The sequence below is a fragment of the Anabrus simplex genome, chromosome 9 (assembly GCF_040414725.1).
Source record: "Anabrus simplex isolate iqAnaSimp1 chromosome 9, ASM4041472v1, whole genome shotgun sequence".
In the NCBI taxonomy this organism is placed as follows: domain Eukaryota; kingdom Metazoa; phylum Arthropoda; class Insecta; order Orthoptera; family Tettigoniidae; genus Anabrus; species Anabrus simplex.
Genome location: NC_090273.1, coordinates 60,800,901 through 60,822,598, shown reverse-complemented (window position 1 = coordinate 60,822,598; position 21,698 = coordinate 60,800,901). Strand labels below are relative to the sequence as shown.

Below are 21,698 nucleotides of genomic sequence, written 5' to 3'. Positions count from 1 at the left end.
AAAAAAAAGGACAAACATTTGTTATTATTATTATTATTATTATTATTATTATTATTATTATTATTATTACAACTGTCATATCCTCTTTGATTACAAACTTGCACGAAGGAAAGAAAGAAAGAAAGAAAGAAGAGAAGAATAATCGTAAAGTCCAAGAAACAACGAAGAAGAAGACTGCTGTATTTCATATTTTGAACTTTGGCACCTTGTGTCAGCATCACATACCATCACATCTTGGAATCTCGCGGTTATTCTCCAAGTGACTTAGCATTTTCTCGTTTGCTCGTGTGTATGCGTATCAGTTGTCATTCATTATACCTACTCATTCTCTTTGTCATTTATAGGTTACACCAGGACGACAAGTTCCGTGGTGCAGATCAGTGTAGATAACCTTAAAGTAAACATCGCACTCTGTCACAAGTTTGAGACTGATTATCAAATTCTACATTATAGCCTAGTTATAGCCAGAACTTGAAGGTAGCCAGATGGCTGAATTGAAATCAGACGTGAGAAATATTGTGGGAACAACCACCATAACCGAGCTAAAGATACCCGTTCCATGGGGGCATATTGCAGGTAAAATTAATCAGTTATTTCCTTATCTTGAACCATCTCAAGAATAGAAAAAAGGAAGTCATTTTCACCTACTGTCGGCTTAATGTGTTTAGCATAGCCTGCATACCAGTTAGAATTACATATTCAGAAGCCTATGTCTGTCACTAAACATTTAAAGACTTTTCACTCTCAATACACTACCTCGATTTTCCCAAATTAGGGTCTGTTTTCCAAATGATTTCTTTGTTATTTTTCCCTAATACCACAACTAACACTAATAGTTTAATGGGGGCCGATGACCTTCGATGTTAGGCCCCTTAAAACAACAAGCATCATCATCATCAGCAATAGTTTAATGCCTTCTTCCCATCTGTGATGAGAGTCTTGTTATATGTTACATTAACACATTAGACAAAAGAAACTAGTGTTGCACTTATTGAAACCAATTTTGTAACTGTTTTATTCAATGGTAAATAACTTGGAGCACTTTGTACTATGTGAGAATGGTCATCCTCATCAACTTGTTGTTCGAATATCAACGTTTGACAAACGCTATATTAATTTACCAACTTTGCTATTAGACGTTTCTATATGCTGTTGTCTTACAGCACATGGGAATTGAGAGATGTTTGCTCTCTGAGTATTACCGTAGTATTATGATATATATTAATACACAGCCTTTATCTGAAATATGGAACAGTGGAAGCACTGTTAAACGTGGTCCGGTTCATCACAGATTTGAACTGAACGCGGTACAAATTATGTCCAAAATAAATGGTCCGTTATTGGACATTATAAGTTTTCCAGCTAACTCATTCCTGGTTGCCAGCGTTTTGCCCCCGTGTGCCAGGTTGGGCTTGTCAGTTGGTACCTAGCACACCTACCAAGACGCATATCTAGCGCATACCGTGGAGGCCACTGCGTAGGCTACTTGAAGCCACCGGCAGTGCCAATGGGAATCATCATCTATATCAATAAAGTACGTCTCCGAAAAAAAAAAAAAAATTCAGTAAACTTCTTATTTATTAACATGTAGCAATGAACTGCATAGAGGGATTCTGCATTACAATCTATAACTATTACTGACTCTGCGCTAAACAGAACTTCAAGGGATGACTGTATGGGGTTTTAGAAACTGCGTGCCTGTATATTCACAGAAATAATGGGATGTGAACATTGGCCAAACTTGTGTGTGCACATCCCACCTAATCAGTACAATATAAAATCAGTACTTCAGTTTATTTTAATCTTAGTATTAGTTTCACCGGGCAAGTTAGCCGTGCAGTTAAGGGTGCGCAGCTGTGAGCTTGCATCCGGGAGATAGTGTGTTTGAACCCCAATGTTGGCAGCCCTAAAGATGGTTTTCTGTGGCTTCCTATTTTTTCATCAGGCAATGCCGGTGCTGTATCTTAATTAAAGCCATGGCTGCTGCTTTCCCACTCCTATCCCATCGTCGTCTTAAGATCTATCTGTGTCGGTGCGATGTAAAACAAATTGTAAAAAGACTAAAATAAAATAATACTAGTTTTGGCCTATTAATATTAGGCCATCATCAGCCATAAGATCTAAAAACACTTACAAAACTAATTGGCCATACATATAACAAAAATAGACAGCATAAAACTTGAAAATTGTTCTGATCCAATATTAAATATCCACTGAAATAAGTCATTGTCTTGGGGATATAACATAACACTTGAAAATTCTTATGATCCTAAGGGGAGATGTAGGCAGAATTACACTACTGAAATTTATATTTTTTCTTCAGCTATTATTAAACCTAGAAAACTGAAACTTGGCAACTAAAAATAGTATACTTAAAAGAATCCTACCAATGCTTTCAGTGCCATGACTTGTTATCTAAAATAATTATAATAAAATCAGAATTTTGAAAAAAAATTGTACCTTTTTCTCGAATACCGCTGGCAATAGAGAGCTGAAATTTACTGTAGCTTTATTCAATGTACATACAAACAAATGGGTGGAAGGAGATTGTTTTAAGAGAAGTCGTTTGAAAAATGAAGCATTTAAAATTTTCATAACTTTTTCTTTTCACTTTTGTGAACAACATTTCCATGGGTGTAAGATAGATACCCCTTAAGTTATCAAAATATCCTTCCACAAAAACCTTTATTGAACTTATATGTGCATCTGTACAACATTTTAAGTTAAAATCTCTGATAGTTTCTGAGAGAAAGGTACATGAATATGAAAAGATCATGTTTCTAGAAAAGTACATTTAAAGTTGGACACATTAATTACACTTGGAGTTCTTCACTAAAATTCACCACATGCATATTATGAGTCTCTTTCTTCAAGTTGTGATTTCTTCTTCTTTGATGCCCTCATTTGCTTAAGCAAATCTAGACATAGTTTCCACTCCTGCATTTGCATCAGCAACACGTTTGTCATCAATATCTTTTAAAATCCTCAACATGAATTCACCTGGAGAGAAACCAAGGTTGCGAATTGTGTCATCTCTTACAGAATTGCTGTTATTAAAAATATCTACTGCATCAGAAGCTGCAGTCTGTACAACATTTCCTGATACAAATGTGTTTTTGAACACCTTTTCCAAATAAGACTCTTTAGACTCTTATTTGGATTTTGTGTCCTTCCATAGACACATTTCTTCAGCAAGCCAGGGTGGCCTAAGACTCTAAACATAGGCTTAATTTCATTAATCATGGCTGCAGGAAGGTTTTTTTTTTTTTTTTGCTCAAATGGTTCTTCATTAATTTGTGCTTTTTAAACTATTTCATCAATATTTTATAATTGCAGTTGGTGGTGTGGTTTTCACTGGGGGATGTTTCCAGAATTGTCTCCTGTAAATTCATCCATTATTGGCAAAGTAAGATTCCTAACCTCATTTGCAAAACACGTCTTGTTCAAGAACGTTATATTTGCTACTTGGGACTTCTTGATTAAAAAACCCCCTAGATGATCTTCCCATAGTTGATTAACTTGGCTATGCAGATAGCAAACGACTTTGGTTTACATGTATTTTACTTGAAGTTTACATGGAAATGGTCTCAAAAATAACAAATAACATAAGAAATAACATACTGGCTTCTAGGTCTTGCCTACAAGATTAATACAAAAAATGTAACTGTTCTTAAAACTACCTGCAAAAAATGGGAGCAAAACTTACAAGCAGTCAACTACTCTTTGACAGGTGGACGTGACAGAAACGCACGTTCGTGAATTTTTATTGTTTTAAGGTACTTAGGTACATTTTTTGCCACAGAACTTTGGGAATATGTTTATGGGACTCTATGCTATCATTAAAATAAGGTTTTTTAAAATTGTATTTTCGAGTCATAATGTGCCTACATATCCTCTTAAATCAATCTATTCTATCTTAATTTTTCACCAATTGCTTCAAGTGTTCAACAAATTATTTATATATCTTTATTGAAGTATACCAACAGATCATAAGAATTTTCAAGTAGTAGCCAGTATATAAATAATATGAGTAAAGAAGCAGAATCAGAGATGAGGCTTTTTGCAGATGATGTTATTCTGTACAGAATAATAAAGTTACAAGATTGTGAGCAACTGCAAAATTACCTCGATAATGTTGTGAGATGGACAGTAGGCGATGGTATGATGATAAACTGTGTTAAAAATCAGGTTGTGAGTTTCACAAATAGGAAAAGTCCTCTTAGTTTTAATTACTGTGTTGATGGGGTGAATGTTCCTTATGGGAATCATTGTAACTACCTAGGTATTAATACAAGGAAAGATCATTGGGATAATCACATAAATGTGACTGTAGGCTAAATAAAGGGTGCAGATCTCTGCACATGGTTATGAGGGTATTTAGGGGCTGTAGTAAGGATGTAAAGGAGAGGGCATGTAAGTCTTTGGTAAGACCCCAACTAGAGTATGGTTCAGGTTAATTTCCGTCAAAAGAGTAGCGCTACAAAAATGTTGCAAAATTTGGGCTGGGAAGACTTGGGAAAAAGGACACGAGCTGCTCGACTAAGTGGTATGTTAACTTATGGTTAAGTGGTATGTTCCGAGTTGTCAGTGGAGAGATGGTGTGGAATGACATTAGTAGACGAATAAGTTTGAGTGGTAACAGTAAAATGAAATACCTTCAAGGTCCACCTATTCAATACAAAGACGTTTTAATGTGATTCAATCACATGTCAAATGGTCAAATAGTACTAGTTTCAGCATCTATGTGCCATCATCAGCCTTAAGTACAAATTAAACTGTATCGGGCGGTACACCTCTACGACGCAAGTTCAAATCTTGCGCCAATTGAAACTTCTCTACTGGAGAAACCCGGAACTTTAACAACTGAACTAACTCGGCTGTTTATCAGAAGATGTCACTGTGTTTTTGATTTGCTTTTGTTTTTCAGTGATCAAGAAGTGTGGACATTCTCTAACAGATGTCTCTATCAAAAACTATGGTAATATACTCTGGTGCAATGGAATGAACTCTCTTGAAGAAATTTTGTATTCATAAGTTTGGTCTTTACTAAATTTTGTTCTGTCATTGGTGGGTTAGCAATATCAAGTTTTCTTTCCGCCTGTTTTGAATTTAACCAATCCTAAATTTCTGTAATTAATTTCCCACCAATAAGGTGTTTCTTCATTGCCTTGTGTATAAGTTTTTGCTGTCAACCAATAAAATTGAGTGGGTGTGTCTACTCATTCCTGAAAGGTCTCGAATTTTCCACGAGGGTATAAAAACTGCTGATTTTCTTGTCTCCGGGCTACTTCAGTAACATCTAGCTTAGTGTGTGGATATGTAGCAGGGGGCGGGAAGCGCCCCGTTCGTCAGGCAGCAGTTCTTCATCAAGGTAATGGCCTCTTAACTTCTTTATTTCTTGCTAGCTCAGCAGTTTAACTCCCGGGGAAGGTTCGAAACCTTTAATATGTAACCTATATCTTTAAAAATGTAAGCCTTTTCAATCCTTGAAAAAAACTTCACATAACTTGAACTGTAATTTGGGGATAGAGAGTGCTTTTCCCTCTCGAGCTCCCCTTCATTTTGAAGTTGAGGTGACTACGTTTTCATATCTGTTTCTTCTCTTCCTTAATGTATTAAAGTTTTCTCCTACGAGTCACCTCCCTAGCTTGGGATTAGTCCCTGTGTATCAGCCTAGAGCCACTTAGGTTTTAAAATGTATATTTAGGAGTGCAAGTTCACGCCTCCAGTCCTTTCTGTACTTTGGGCCAGTAACTTAACCTGATGGGTTTTTTTTTCTCTCTCTTTCACGCGAAGGCCCTGTAGGTTGGGTACATAATACCCCTGTTTCTTTTGTGTGCCTTGAGGACAATTAGAAGTAAAGTTTGTTGTGGCCTTTGATAGGCCTGTAAAATTGAGAGCAGGTCAGCTCTTTCTGGTATTTTGGAAGGTGCCTCTAGGAGGCTTGACATTACTAAGCGGGAGCAAGAGCTCCATGTAATTAAGGGTTTTCTGCCCTTTGGTATTTGTGGTTGTGAGCTGAGACCTCAGACTTTGGGGCTCGTAGCCCAGAATTTGTAAAGTTGCATTGTACCTGATTTCCCCTAGTGGAAACTGGTTAAATTTTTCTCTTATTTTGGACTTCTTGATCGTGTACCTGATTTAACTGGTTGTTATTTGTTGTATGCTCAGAATTCTATGTCACCATTGTTAAGTTTTGAAAATATAACCTTTGTTGAAATTTTAATTCATCTTTCGAACTTGTAGTTAGATCCATTCCAGCCCGCCCCTTCTTTCACATCTGACTTCAACGGATAACTCCGTAACATAAACAATATATATATACAGTTTAATTTGTACTTAAGGCTGATGATGGCACATAGATGCCGAAACTAGTACCTTTTGACCATTTGACATGTGATTGAATCACATTAAAACGTCTTTGTATTGAATAGGTGGACCTTGAAGGTATTTCATTTTACTGTAATCCCACTTCAGTACGGAACCAATGAAATTCATAACTATAAGTAAAAGTTTGAGTGGTGTCTTTAAAAGTAGGAAAGATCACGATATGAAGATAAAGTTGGAATTCAAGAGGACAAATTGGGGCAAATATTCATTTATAGGAAGGGAAGTTAAGGATTGGAATAACTTACCAAGGGAGATGTTCAATAAATTTACAGTTTCTTTGCAGTCATTTAAGAAAAGTCTAGGAAAACAACAGATAGGGAATCTGCCACCTGGGCGACTGCCCTATATGCAAATCAGTAGTGATTGATTGATAAAGTGTTGTGTTATATCCTCAAGACAGTGATTTATTTTAGCAGATATTTACTACTAGATCAGAACAATTTTCAAGTATTATGCTATCTATTTTTGTTATTTGTATGACCAATTTTTTTTTTTTTTTTTTTTTTTTTTTGCTATGGGCTTTACGTCGCACCGACACAGATAGGTCTTATGGCGACGATGGGATAGGAAAGGCCTAGGAGTTGGAAGGAAGCGGCCGTGGCCTTAATTAAGGTACAGCCCCAGCATTTGCCTGGTGTGAAAATGGGAAACCACGGAAAACCATTTTCAGGGCTGCCGATAGTGGGATTCGAACCTACTATCTCCCGGATGCAAGCTCACAGCCGCGCGCCTCTACGCGCACGGCCAACTCGCCCGGTCATTTTTTTTTTTTTTTTTTTTTTTAAGTGTTTTAATATTTTATGGGTGATGGCCTGTCAATAGGCTGAAAGTAGTACCAAGATTAAAATAAATTGAAGTACTAATTTTATATTGTATTGAATAGGTAGGTAGATTACCTCATTTTTCTACAATAATTATATTGTTGATCAATATGGAACATGAAAATGATAAATTTTGGTGAAGTCAGGAATATTGCAGGTATGTATTTTGAGTACAGTGTCTTTCACAAAATTATATTCTCTTGAAGCCTACTTTTTCCTAATCTTCTATCGCCCTATAGGTCATTTTCCATGTACCACTGTTAAGCTGTAATGCAGGATAAAGCATATCTCCCGACTCAAGCTCCTATTCTACTTCCTTCAGACCAATGATAGAATCAATCATGATCACCATCAGGAGGCACCACCAGTGGTGTAATGGTAAATTTAATGGCTGAAGCACTCTGTCACAGTTGGAATATCATGTTTTCTAATTGTAAAAAGGTGAGAGGGTGCATCCTAATTTAAATTTAAACAATGCATTTTTCACGGCATTGGAATAATATATGGTACAAGTGAGAAAACTACACATACAAAACATTATTATCTATTATACAATCGTGTAGTCTGTGCAGAAAAAAAAAAAAGCGTATGAACGGAAAAAAGAGACAGAAATGGAGGAATGAGGTCCGACTGTATCTAATTCATTGCTTATTTTATATAATTATTCCTGTTTTTTTTACACATTTTAGATTTCAACTGTCACATTGAGTTTAGTGTTCAGTTGTTGGCTCTTTGGTTGTGAGAATATGGATTGTCCTCATACTTGTTGATCTCATTTAATGCCTGAGTTCTTGCATCATCTGCTGAACAGTGTGTCTGTAATCAAGATATTACGTTATGGTGTTGGATTCCAGTTGCAGTCTCTTAAAGATAACACATGAAGTTCAAAAAAATTAAGTGCAGAAGACATGAAAGACAAAAAATATAGCCAGTAAACTGCAGTTACTAGAGTGCTACTCTGTATGCTTAGAGCGGTGCCGCTTGCTCCAGCTCCACTACATCACTCTACACCACGATATCTGGATCTTCCAGAAGTTGCATTTATTGATCATGCACCAGCTATCGATGAAGTTAGGTCAACCATCATAAAGATGCTAACAAATGAAAAAGTGCCAGAGTTGATCAAATCACCTCTGAAGCGATCAAGGGCAGGGCAGATAACAGGCACGTGGCTTTATTCTGGCTCTCAGAATGCTTGCCATCGTGTGGAAGAAAGTTGTAATTATGCAAATCATGAAGAAAAATGATGGCTGGGAGTGCAAGAACTACAGCTATCAGTTTCTTTTCATGCAGCTACTGCAAAGCAGACTCAAGGAACATCAAGAACAAAATAGGTTGTTAAGAATAGTCCACCTTCGTCGTGTAATGGATAATGCCATCTTCAGAGTAGTGATGAGACATTCGATTCATTTGATTCCGTTCGCGTTACTGAATCGATTCATTTGATTCCGTTCACGTTACTGAATCGATACAGTGATCCGATTCATGGCACATTAGAGTCACCGCTCCTACTGCATCTGTGTAGTATGTACTGGTAAGACAGCAACAACAGCATTCAGTGTTCGGTGCTACCATCTGGTCTTCATACTATGAACTCCTTTCTTAGGAAAAAAAATGCTAGTCACTCTAATACATCGAAGGTTTCCGGCGACGCAGGATGGGAAACTTCTGGGATTAGGAAGGTAGCAGCCATGGCCTTAATTACGGTACAGTTCCATGATTTCCTGGTGTAAAAATGGGGAAACTACGGAAAACCCTCTTAACGGCTGTCGACGGTGGGATTCGAACCCACCCTCCCCGGAATGCAAGCGCATAGCTACGCGATACTAACCACACGTCCAACTCGCTCAGTCATTTTTGGGAATATGTATTTTTCTATCAGCAATGATTTTTTTAAATCGTCATATTTTGTATAGGCTACCCGAGATGTACAGTAGCCCACTGGTTTTCTGATTTAACATACTGTTGATTGAGTTATTGTGTCAGTCGGCTCACTTACTGTCCACATATTATTGAAGTCTTGTGCAACGATGTGATATACGAACTGAGAGAATACTGAGTCATTCTTCCCAATATAAAACAGGTACTTTTGAGTGGTCATGAGCATGACTCACAGCCATACGGCAGGCTAGAGTCGAGTTTAATTAATTCTCAAATGTCAACTAAGTTATAATACTAAGATTCATTAAACTAATAAATAGTATAACCTAATAGCCTACCTACTTACTAGTTACTTTAGATTACCTTTTTAACACTGCAAATAAATCCATCTATTATTTAAACCTCCCTGTAAGAAGAGGACAGTGAATGCAATGAACCGTGTGTGTGTTGTGTCTCACTGTTCCATGACTGCATATGATTCTTTCGGTGTGCCATGGCTCACTGTATGTCTCGCTGCAGCGGAAGCTCGGCTCTCCGCCAGTGTCCAGTGTGCCGATAAGGAGCCGTGTGTATCTTGTGTCTCACTGAGCCGTGCTTGTTCACGATTCTTTCAGTGTGCTATGGCTCACTGTACGACTCGCTGCAGCAGAAGCTCGGTTCCCCACCAGCACTCTCCGCTGGGAGTAAGCTGAATCGTGTGCCATGAGCTCACCGCTCCTGTGAATCGATTCGCTCGGACACTTGAATGAATCAATACACTGCTTCGAATCATTCATTCAGTAGCCAACACTACTTCAGAGGCCCAATTTTCGATTCGTGGTACTGCCAGAAAAGATTTAAGATTGGCGGGAGGGTTGGTATGTGGCTAAGAAGGTACGTATAGCTCGCGTCCATTGGGGGGTGTGCCTGGAAAGGAGCACTGTCTAGGAATGAGGACACCAGTTTCACCCCCTTTTGCTATTTCTTGATGGATGCAGTATTTTTGCATCTGTTTTCTGGTGCAGGCAAGAGTAAAATGTAGCCCCAACTGAAATTCCAGTCCCATTTATTGCTGTGACAGTATGGCAGTTGCTGCATAATGACATTTGGAGCTCTGCTAGTGCATGAAAGTATTACAAAAAGGGCGACTCGTAGGATCAGTTATGCTGCGTTAGCACTTTCTGGCCCAGTAAAAAAAACAAAGGCAAACTACCTCACTCCTCATCCTGCCTGTATTTTGGTGCCTATAAGTTTTTGCAATTTCTTAATAACCTCATAACCTTTGGTGGTGTTATTTGAAGATCCAACCAGCCTTTTGGGCTGATGACTAGACAGACAGGGAGGCAGGAACAGCAGGCAGGTTTCGAGTAAAGTTGAGGAAAATGTGACCTCTTATTTTCTATCCACTTGCTGATGGGAATAACTAATCCAATGTGAGAAAAGAATGGTAATCGTCTTGGTGGATTTCAAATCAGTAATTCTAATACAAATGATCCTTTATTGGAAATTATAAATTTTCCTGCTAACTCATTCTTGGTTGTCAGCATTTTGCCCCAGTGTGCCAATTTGGGCTCATCAGTTGGTAACTAGCACACCTACCAAGATGCATGGCTAGTGCATATTGGAATTATGAATTTACTCATTCAGGACAAATATTTTTGATTCCCTATGGACGCAGTATCTGTATCATTTGAAATCAATGTTAAACAACCTCTCTTAGCTTGCTTTGTCTTCGGAAGCTGAGCGTGTATCACAAAAGGTTATTCATATCCTTCAGGAATTATGAATTCAACTGTGAGAATTAGAATGAACTCTCAGGAGACTTCTGCTTGGATGGTCGACTTTCCATGGTAATTGATGCTGTTATACCGAGTGAGTTGGCCGTGCGGTTAGGTTCATGTAGCTGTAAGCTTGCTTTCGGGGGATATTGGGTTCAAATCCTACTGTCAGCTGCCCTGAAGATGCTTTTCTGTGTTTCCCATTTTCGCACCAGGCAGATGCTGGGGCTGTACCTTAATTAAGGCCACGACTGCTACTTTCCCAATCCTAGCCCTCTCCCATCTTTGCATCATTGAAAACCTTCGATGTGTCAGCACGACGTTAAACCACTAGCAAAAAATAAATAAAATGCTATTATGAGGTTAGACGAGGTATTCATTACAACAAACATTTATTTCTAACCTACCTTATGTTGGCTGCTTCATTGATACTGATGCTAAAGCTACATATATACGTTGCCTCATCATATGGCCTGAAGATAAAAGAAGAAAATACCAAAACCCTCATAATGGCTGGGGCACAGGCTAAGGTTCACCTTGAATGGTGGACTAATTGAACAAGTCCAGCAATTTAATGATCTGTTGTTACTGAAGTGGAAAAGAAAGTGGCATCAAGTGCAGAAATACATAACAGGATTGAACAGCAGTGGCCTTCGCATCACTCGTGGTGTTAGTGGAAGAAGAACGTCAGGCTTTAGACAAAGATCCACTGCCTTTGTATTCTGATTCTGCTAGTGCTGCTTATATGGTTCAGAGACTTAGACTGGTGAAACTTCATTATTGTTCCCCAGCTAGCACCATGAAAGCGTGCTACACTGGGCACGGAGGACAATGCTCTCTTATTGGTAGTATCTTATTCACTAGCTGGGACAATGCTACATGCTACTAACTGTTTGTGAAGTGCTCTTTATTCACTTGTCTGTGTATGTCTTGGCTAGTGACACAACCCCAGCATTTGCCTGATGTGATAATGAGGAAACCATGGAAAACCATCTTCATGGCTGCTCACAGTTTTGCGCCCTTAACAGCATGGCCAACTTGCTCGGTAACCACTGTTTCACATCAGACGATTGGTCTAATTATTTAGGAGTTCTTATTGTTCCCCAGTTGGTCATGAAATTCATCTTTGTTGAATTCTGGGGGTAATGCCATGTGAAATTAATTTCAGCCAATAGCAATGTTCATTCAGGTGGCTACTTTGGAAAATGCTGCTTATTTTGTGATATTTTACTATCAAAGTAAACATACTTATTAGGACAGGCAATGGCAATGAGCACTTCTATCCTTCCTACATTCAATATGAAAGATTTATAAGATTCAACTTCAAAAATTATATACTGGTATTTCAACCTGGAGGCCAGTGCTGGACCCTTCTGAAATGAGACCTTTAGAAATTGGAAGTCTACCTGATGAGATACCTTCATCAGATTCTCATCATTACTCGTTGTGACCATATTTTCAATTAAACCATCCGGAAACAATGTGATGACCAACCAGCAATTGAAGAAGCGAACTGAATGAGGAGATATAGTTGGTTTGGCTGTGTCTGCCACTTGGATGAGAACAGGATGATATACTGTACAGACTAATTGGCAGCAGCAAGCAGCTCAGTAGAATGTTCATTGGACAGCATCAGAGAAGACTTGGGCTTAAACAGATTCAGCACTACCCGAAAACCTAAAACCTAATATAAGCCAAGCGTGAGTCTCTGCTAGGCCTGTGAACCAAAAAATCTGGACAAGCACAATTAATGGAAGTCCAAAAACCAGCAGTACCCACAGCAGTGTACTGACTTCTTAGGTGACCCTGACCTGTTGCCAGCTAGGGAACGAAGAAGAACAAGAAGGAAATACAGAGTTGGCCTGACCCACCAGCGGGTCTCATAGTCGCCAACGTGTTAAAGCAATAATCACCACTACCACCTTCCTTGCAAACTTGAATATTCATAATGCCATCATAAGAAGCTCCCCACCAAACCATCAGTGTTGCCAGGTGATAAGCTTTCTGGATTTTCACAGCCATCCAGCAAACTATGACTGCATTGGGCGCATGGATGGGATCATTTTGACAGTGTAAAAGTACCGTACTCTTTGGATGTGAACATTTTCTCATCAGTAAAGAACATTTTCCAAAGAGCATTTTGCACATACTGCTGAAATTGGACTTGGCATAGGCTATATGGGTGAAAGAAAATCTATCTGGTGTTCAGTTTCATAGTCATCATCATCATTTCTTCGCTCCAGCAAGCCGGTTGCAGTTGTGTATGAGCCTCCTCCAGTTTGTCCTATCCATCCACAAATGCTGCTCATATACGCGAAGCCAGTTCACGTCTCTAATTTCCAGGTCTTTCAATATCTGTTTGCCCAAACATTGCGAGGTCTTCCTCTTGGTCTCTTCCCAGGAACATTATGGTCAAAGTATGTTCGAGGAGTCCTGTGAGGGTCCATTCTTTTCATGTGAACATACCATTGCAATCTCTTCACTTCTAGAGTCTCCAGCAAGCTTCTTTCCAATCCAATCTGTTGCCGGATATCCACATTCCTTATTTGATCCATTTTTATTTTTTGTAGACAAGAACGGAGGAACTTCATTTCTGTTGCCTGAAGACGACTCTTTGTTGGTTCAGTTAGTGTTGCTGCTTCCAGGCCATATGTCAATATAGGTACTAGATATATTTATTTTGTACAAGCTGATCTTGGAAGCTAACAGAAATGTTTCATCCCAAAGTATTTGATGTACAGCGTGATAGAATTTGGAAGCTTTCTGTATTTTGTTGCTTATCTCTTGATGTATGGTATTGTCTGATGAGAGAACACTATCTAAATACTGGACGTTGTCTACAATATCTATATTCTCATCTCCAATTCTTAGATAAACAGTTGGAGAGTTTCTACTCATCACCAAGCCAACTGTCTCCGTTTTACTGATTTTGAGACCTAAGGTTGTAAAAGCTTCGTGCCAGAGATCGTCGAGTTTGTACTTCTGCTTCTGTCTCACCCCATACCATTACATCAGCAAAAACCAGGGCATTAGTTGTTGGATCCTTTTTTTTAACTGCTTTTAAAACTTCATCCATTATGATTTTGAAGAGAAGTAGTGAAAGACAACTTCCTTGCTGGACTCCACTCTTCATTTCGAACCAACCTGACCTTCCATCCTGGACCTGGACACAACACTTGGTTTCATTATATAATCGTTGTACTTGTGCTATAATGTCGTCGGGCACTTTGTTATGTCTCAAACCTTCCCATATATGCCTGCATGTTACATGGTCATATGCTTTCTCGATGTCCAGAAAAACAGTTATAAGTGTTTTACCTTTCTCCCAATACTTCTCATAAAGCATTCTGGTGGCAAAAATGAGGTCTATAGTTGATCTATGAGGTCTAAATCCATGTTGTTCCTTCTCACATGTAGGTTCAACATATTTTCTCATCCTGCTCTCAAGGCTGGATTCGTAGATTTTGAGGCCATGTGACAGCAGAGTTATACCTCTGTAGTTGGTAGATTTCTATCACCTTTTTTCAGCAATGGGATGATGACTCCTTGCTTCCAGTCATTGGGTATTACATTCTCTTTCCAGATTCTATTTAGTACCCTGTACATCAACTGTTGTCCAACCTCTCCTAATGCTTTGATTATCTCAACACATAATTCATCTGATCCAATTGATGTGTTGTTTTTTCAGCATAGATATTTCTGTCTCTACTTCCAACCATGTCAGACTAGTGGTATTTGTGCTGTCAAAATCATAAGGTTCGTCATCTATTAGTGTGACATTTTCATAACAGTTCAGCAAAATTTCAAAGTGCCTTTGGAACTCGTGTAATATTTTGGTCTTATCCCTAGTCACCTCACCATTAGGAAGATCTACAGATTGGATAGATTCATTTTGAGTTTTTCTATTCTTAACAATACTGTATAACAGTTTTTTTATTTCCATCCTGCATTATTTTGGTAACCAGATCTTCCTTGCATTTCTGCTTTTCAGCTACAACCAACTGTTTGACCTGTAATTTTTTCTTTCTGTAAAGTGACAGCTTCTCCTCTATTTCATGTTGATCTCCCCGTGTTCTTGCTTGATATAAGGATCTTCTTGCACTTTTTCTGCCATTGATAGCCCTTTTAATATCATCATTCCACCAGGCAGTTTCTTTAGGTTTTCTTATTTGACTCTGTCGCCCACATACTTTTTCTGCTGTACCAACCACAACCTTCTTTAGAGTATCCCATTCTTCATCTACCAATTTCAGTTCTCCTCTCGGCAACAACCTGTGGACACCTTCCCTGAATTCTTCCTTTACACTTGGCTCAGTTAGTCGCCAAGTTTTTATTTTTGGGACTCTTTTGTTACAGACTTTGGGAGGTCTTTTCTCTGCAATAACTGCAACCAAAAGTTTATGGACTCTACTTGGAATGACCTTGACATCAATGACATTTTTCCATACATTTTGATCTACCGGTATCAGAATATAATCTATTACTGTACCTACTTTATCATCCCAGCTATATCTTGTGATTTTTTGGAAGTTCCTTTTCTTGAACCAAGTGTTATTCACTATCAGGTTGTTTCTCATGCGTAGATCTAGCATATATTCTCCCTCTTCATTTCTGTTTCCCATTCCATGAGGGCCGAGTGTGGATTCATATCCTGTTCATTGTGAGCCAGCTTGTGAATTAAAATCACCCGTTACAATCAGATTGTCATACTCAGTATGCTCTTTCAAGTTATTAAGGAAGTTGGCCTTTTCCTCTTTTGAGCATCCTACCTGTGGAGCATAGACTTGGAACATATTGTACTTTTTCCCTCCTAAGTTCACAGACAGCTTAATTATCCTTTCACTAACAAACTCAATTTCACTACAAACATCTATGTCTTTATGTATTAAAAAATCTTACTCCATTCTTAGACTCTACTTCATTTCCAGACCAGTAAAGACTATAGTCATCATCATCATCATCATCAATGTCCCACTCCAGTTGACCGGGTGTGATTAACAAGCCTCCTCCACTCCTTTCTGTCCTTCCACTACCCCCTGCGGGTGGGGGACGCACATGTAGAATACACCCGCGGTATCCCCTGCCTGTCGTACGAGGCGACTAAAAGGGGCGACCAAGGGCTGACTGAATTAGAACCATGAAACTAATTTAGAATCGTACCATCACGCGGGGAACACCATAGGTTGCCTGTACTTGCGAGTAGTACCACTAAATTCGGTACGAAATAGGTTTGTGATTAGTAGCAGTTAAAGCCTGGCCTGGTGGATTCCAGTACCCGTGCGTCGTACCCATGTGTGCAACACCGCGGGTCTGGGCGTAGCCTGTGAGTTGTACCACTATATGAGCAGCACCCCGTGGGTCTGCGTTGCCTGTGATTAGTACCCACTATGTGAGGAACACCACGGGAATACCGGCGCCCGTGTTTAGTACACCTAGGTGGGGAACCTTCTCAGTTTGCGTTGACTCTGAGTTGGGCCATTGTGTGAGACACACCATAGGTCTGCGTTACTTGTACGTATTGCAATACTTGTGAGTAGTACCATCTTTTGTGGAACACCGTGAGTCTTCGCTACTTCTGATTAATACCCCAACATGACACATACCATGGTTCTATTTTACTCGCGACATGTACCATTCTGTGGGGCCTTAGACGTGGATTTTGCACCCCCTTTAGACACCAAGCATCATTGTGCTTTATAAGTGGTTCCTTGGTCGGTAATAATGTTATTTTCGATCTGTATTGAGTCCGATCCACTGGCTTTTGTTTCTTTGTTTTGTGTTTTGTTGAGTTCCTGTCCATCCATTCATTCTTCATGCCATATTTTATTTTTATTTTGGTCAGTGGATGCCTTTGCAATTTTTGTTCTTTCATTTCGTACCATTAGGGGCCGATGACCTTCGATGTTAGGCCCCTTAAAACAACAAGCATCATCATCATCATGTCCTTCCACTTTTCCTGATCCATTACTTCCGCCACATCCAATCCAGCTTCTCTAATGCCCTTCCAAATCTGATCCATCCACGTTCTTCTCGGTCTTCCAACTGGTCTCTTGTCCTTAACTTCTCTTTCAAATTCCCTTCTTGCTACGCATTCCTTTCCCATTCTTTTTACATGTCCGAACTATCACAGTCTTGCTTTCTGTATGTTCTGTACTAATGGTTCTATATTTAGCTCTTCACTGATTTTAATATTTTGAGTTCTCTCTCTTCTTGTCTTTTTAACTGATGTTCTTAAAAAATTTAATTTCTACTGCTTGGATCTTACTATCTTGTCTCTTATTAGTTATCAGCATTTCTAGTCCGTATGTTACAATTGGTATGAAATACTGTTTATATAATGTTAATTTTGTTCTCTTGGGTACTTTGTCATCCCATAAAAACTCTCTGACTTGTTGGTAAAATGTTGTACCTTTACTTAGTCTGTTATTAATTTCAGGATTGATTTCATTACTTCCATTAATAGTGCTACCCAGATATGTAAACTGTTCTACATTCTCCATCTATGTTCACTTGGCTTCTCTTTTTCTCTTTTCCACAGTGCATGACTACAGTTATCTTTTTACTAATTACCATTCCAAACTCCTTCAGATTTTCATTCCAAATGTGCAGTCTCCTTTGTACTTCCTTTTATTCCTTTCCCCAAATCACCACATCATCCATATCTCATCTGCAAATACCAAAGCATTCACTTCATCACTACTGATAATATGTTATACGTTTTATGATTTCATCCATCAATATAATAAACAATAATGGCTACAGTGGACTTTCTTGCTTGAGATTTTTTGTGTATAAAATGTTTCAGAGTAATCACTCCCCACTTGTACTATAGTCCAATCTGATATCCATTTTCCCAGTTTTCTTCCACTTTGTTTCAGTCAGGCCCATGATCAGAAGTTTCCTCCTTTCCATGAGATCGACCAGCTCTTCAGTTTGTCAATGTCAGAATATTTAATATTCACACTCTGATACTTTGTCTTTGTTTGGTTTGGGTAGCTGGTGTAACATCGGGCTGTAAACCGTCATTCGCACCAAACTGATGTCGTCGTGAATTCCTACATCTGAAAGCAACTTCTTTGGTAATCCCTCTGTTGACCTGCTGAGCCTAACACAGGCGGAGATTTTCTTTCAGGGTTTTCTCCCTTAGCCTTTGGTGTCCAGTCACCTCACCCTATAAGGCAGCAGGTTGTACTCATATTAATCCCTGAATACAGGGCTGCCTCTTCCGCCAACTCTACCGTACCGAAGTCCACCTTCTCCACTACGGAAGTCGTTGAGGTCTTCACTCATAACCCTGAGCTGGGGCCCTTACCAGATATTGCACACTGGGTCAGTGTGCTCTGGGACTCACATAGGTAGGGGCACCACTCGCTGGGTAGGGCTGCCTGCGAAAAGGGTACCTACCTGCTACACAATTATGCTACCCAGTTAATAAAATTTCATGTTTGTAGGTTTTAATAGTAAGCCTGGAGAGGTGCATGGTTCTACAGCAACTGTCCACAGTTGCTTGTGCCAGTCTTGCATATGACAAGTTTTGCATGATATTGATTGCCTTACAGGGAAAGTAAATCACCCCTCCTTACCTAAAAAGACATTTCTATGTCTTACCACTTCCATGTCTGTATATGGGATAGAAATCCAGCCCTGCTGGAAACAAACTTCTTACCAGGCGAGTTGGCCGTGCGGTTAGGTGCGCGCGGCTGTGAGCTTGCATCCAGGAGATAGTGGGTTCGAATCCCACTGTCGGCAGCCCTGAAGATGGTTTCCCTTGTTTTCCCATTTTCACGCCAGACAAATGCTGGGGCTGTACCTTAATAAAGGCCGTGGCCATTTCCTTTCAACTCATAGGCCTTTCCTATCCCATTGTCGCCATAAGACCTATGTGTCGGTGCGACGTAAAGCCACTAGCAAAAAATAACAAAAAAAACAACAAAACAAACTTGTTACTTACTTGCTGCCATGGTTGCCCAGTACCACTTGCCAGCAGTTCTGGGCTGTGTTTACCTTTACTTATGTCAGGGAGCATTATTATCACAGGACACAGCACACTCACATCAAATATAGTACACTATTATTTTGCTTCAGCGTCATTCTTGATAGAAAAGAATTTGCAATGGTAATCATCCTATCACCGATTTAAAAGAAGTACTGATTTCAGTTAACAAAAGAAGGTGATTAAATCAGTTAAAAAGGAGTTTATAAGATGCAGCCTTAGTGTAGTTGAATAGGGAGAGAAAGGTGGGTGGCTGATTATACAGGGTGAGTCAGCTAAGATGTTCTCATATTACTCCAAAACCATTAAAGATATCAAAAATCTGTTTTCATTTTCATTAATTTTACCAAGGGGTTCATAATTGAACATGCAGTAATTTCCCAGTGTGTCAATATTTGCCTAGATAACGGTACTAACTTTATAATTTTTTAAAAAAAAGGAAGGAAAATGTTTTCTACACCTAGCATTAGTTATGGACAACAGAAATCCGGAAGTATAATTATTTTCAAAACCTGATAAGTATTCTCGATAAAGAGTTCACCCACAGTATCCCCTGCCCTTCGTAGAGGCGACTAAAAGGGGCGACCAAGGGATGATTTTGTTAGAACCATGAAACTCCTTGTGTTTAGTACCACCACGCGGGGAACACCACGGGTCGCTTTTACTTGCGCGTAACACCACTATGTTAGGTACTAGATAGGTTTGTGATCAGTAGCAAAGGGTATGGTGCCGGCTTTTACAGTACCTGTGATTAGTAGCACTATTTGAGTGACACCATGGGATGAGCAACACCATGGTTCTGGCTTGCCTATGATTGGTACCCACTATATGAGGAACACCACGGGATTGCGCGAGTCCCTGTGGTTAGTACACTTTCTTGATGAACACCATAGGTTTGTGTTGCCTGTAAATGGCGCCCCAATGTGCGAAACACCATAGGTCTGTATTCCATGTGCGAATTTCATTACCTGTGAGTAGTACCCTAATGTGTGGAATATCGCGAGTCTACGCTACTTTTGATTAGTTCCGCAACATGACAAACACCATGGTTCTACTTTCCTAGCGATAAGTACCATTATGAGGGGCCTATGACTTGGATTTTGGACCCCTTTCGACTACAAACATTATCGATTCAGTATCGTGCTATAGAAACAGTCCCTTGTTCAGTAATACTATTGTTTTACGCCAGCTTCTGTGCATGTGAGCCACTGTGGGTCGGTTCCACTGATTGTTTTAAATTCGTATCCATTCATTCATTCTTCGTCCCCATGTTTCAAATTCTGGTCAGTGGAGGATTTTGGACTTTTAATTTATCATCTCATATCGTCTCATTTCGTACCAGTATGGGGCTGATGACCTAGATGTTAGGCCCCTTTAAACAAGCATCATCATCATCATCAGTCTTCTCGATAAAATGTAATGTCTTCAAACATGCTTCATTTGCCAGAAGAGGACTATCTATTTGAATGATTTGTTGAACATAATAAGGTAGGAAACAGTCCACCAATTCAATACACATGTGTTAAAATACGTATATTTGATATGTTGTTATTTGAGTCATCAGTCCATAGACTGGTTTGACGCAGCTCTCCATGCCACCCTATCCTGTGCTAACCTTTTCATTTCTACATAACTATTGCATCCTACATCTGCTCTAATCTGCTTGTCATATTCATAGCTTATATTAAATATATATTTGATCCATATTGACAACACAAGCCTGTCTTCTGGGCCACTTTAGACCACAGTTCCAGTGTTATAGATGACTCCCTCATCTAGCATAACAAGATTATTAAACATCATATCCTACAAATACTAACTCACAAGGTAATGCATCGAGAATTAGATTTGTTGTATTTCATGCTACACATTGACATAACGTCATTTAACTAGATAATTTTACCATAGTCATACAAGAATATAGCAAAGCAAAGAATGAAAAGACAATGGTTTAACTCGGCATATTTTGTAATTGTCCTCAAGGACTCTAGATTTTAAAGTGTTTATGTTTCACTGCATATTTTAAATGTCTTGCATTTCAGTTCATTATTCAATCATTTTCCAATTTATGGTTAATGTAATGTTGAAACTAGTCCCTGTGGTGTTTCCATGATAATATAGTTTACATCATATAAACACATGAGTATTGAATAGGTGGACTCTTTCTTTCCTTATTTTATGTTAATTACTTGTCCGTACAGAACAATATGAAATTTATCACATGCCTTGTTGAAGTTGAAACTTAGTTAATGTATAACCATGAAGTTTTCCAATCTGTCAAAACATTCAAGATTATTATCTTATTAATCAAATGTTTTCTTTTTTTAGGTATTTTCTAGTATTTATTAATCTTGCATTAGTTTTGACTGACTGAAAAACTTTTATACTATTTGAATGAAAATCACTAATGAGGTAGTTGGCATAGTGATCTTTCACCCTCTTTTGACAGCTAGATCTTATGTGCACTTGAACACACTATAGTCATCTACATCTTGCATCAGTTAACAAAGATTTTCTAATATGGATAAGATGCTGCCTTAGTCATTCATATGTTCTGATAACAAAAAATAATAATAATAATAATAATAATAATATTAATACATATGTGCTGATAGCAAATGATCATCATAATCATTTTCCTTGTTGTGTAAATCGATCAGAGAAAATATTATTCCTCTTCATTTTTACTATCTATCTGTCCTCAACCATCGTTGTTCCAGTCCTGGGCCTGTTGCTTTATACTATTCTTTAGCTGGTCCATCCATTGTAAACTGGAACTTCCTTGGTCTCTATAACCTCTAATTTGTAATTCCAAGGCATTCCTTCTTCGTTCATCTTTTTAAGATGTTCAAACTA

The 21,698-nt window shown here is 38.8% G+C and overlaps 1 protein-coding gene across 3 annotated transcripts in view; it reads left to right on the top strand.

Moving 5' to 3' along the window:
- The first annotated feature begins 211 nt into the window (after nt 1-211).
- LOC136881091 (serine hydrolase-like protein) overlaps nt 212-21,698 on the top strand; it is a 52,019-nt gene continuing 30,532 nt past the window's right edge. Inside the window, exons 1-2 of one of the 3 annotated variants that reach the window (XM_068229218.1) lie at nt 217-247; nt 345-576. In XM_068229218.1, coding sequence (XP_068085319.1) covers nt 486-576 — 91 coding nt within the window. In that variant the 5' untranslated portion in view covers nt 217-247; nt 345-485. Of the gene's footprint in view, nt 577-21,698 lie in introns of all 3 variants that reach the window. The other 2 variants (XM_067153711.2, XM_067153712.2) reach the window with 2 other exon arrangements.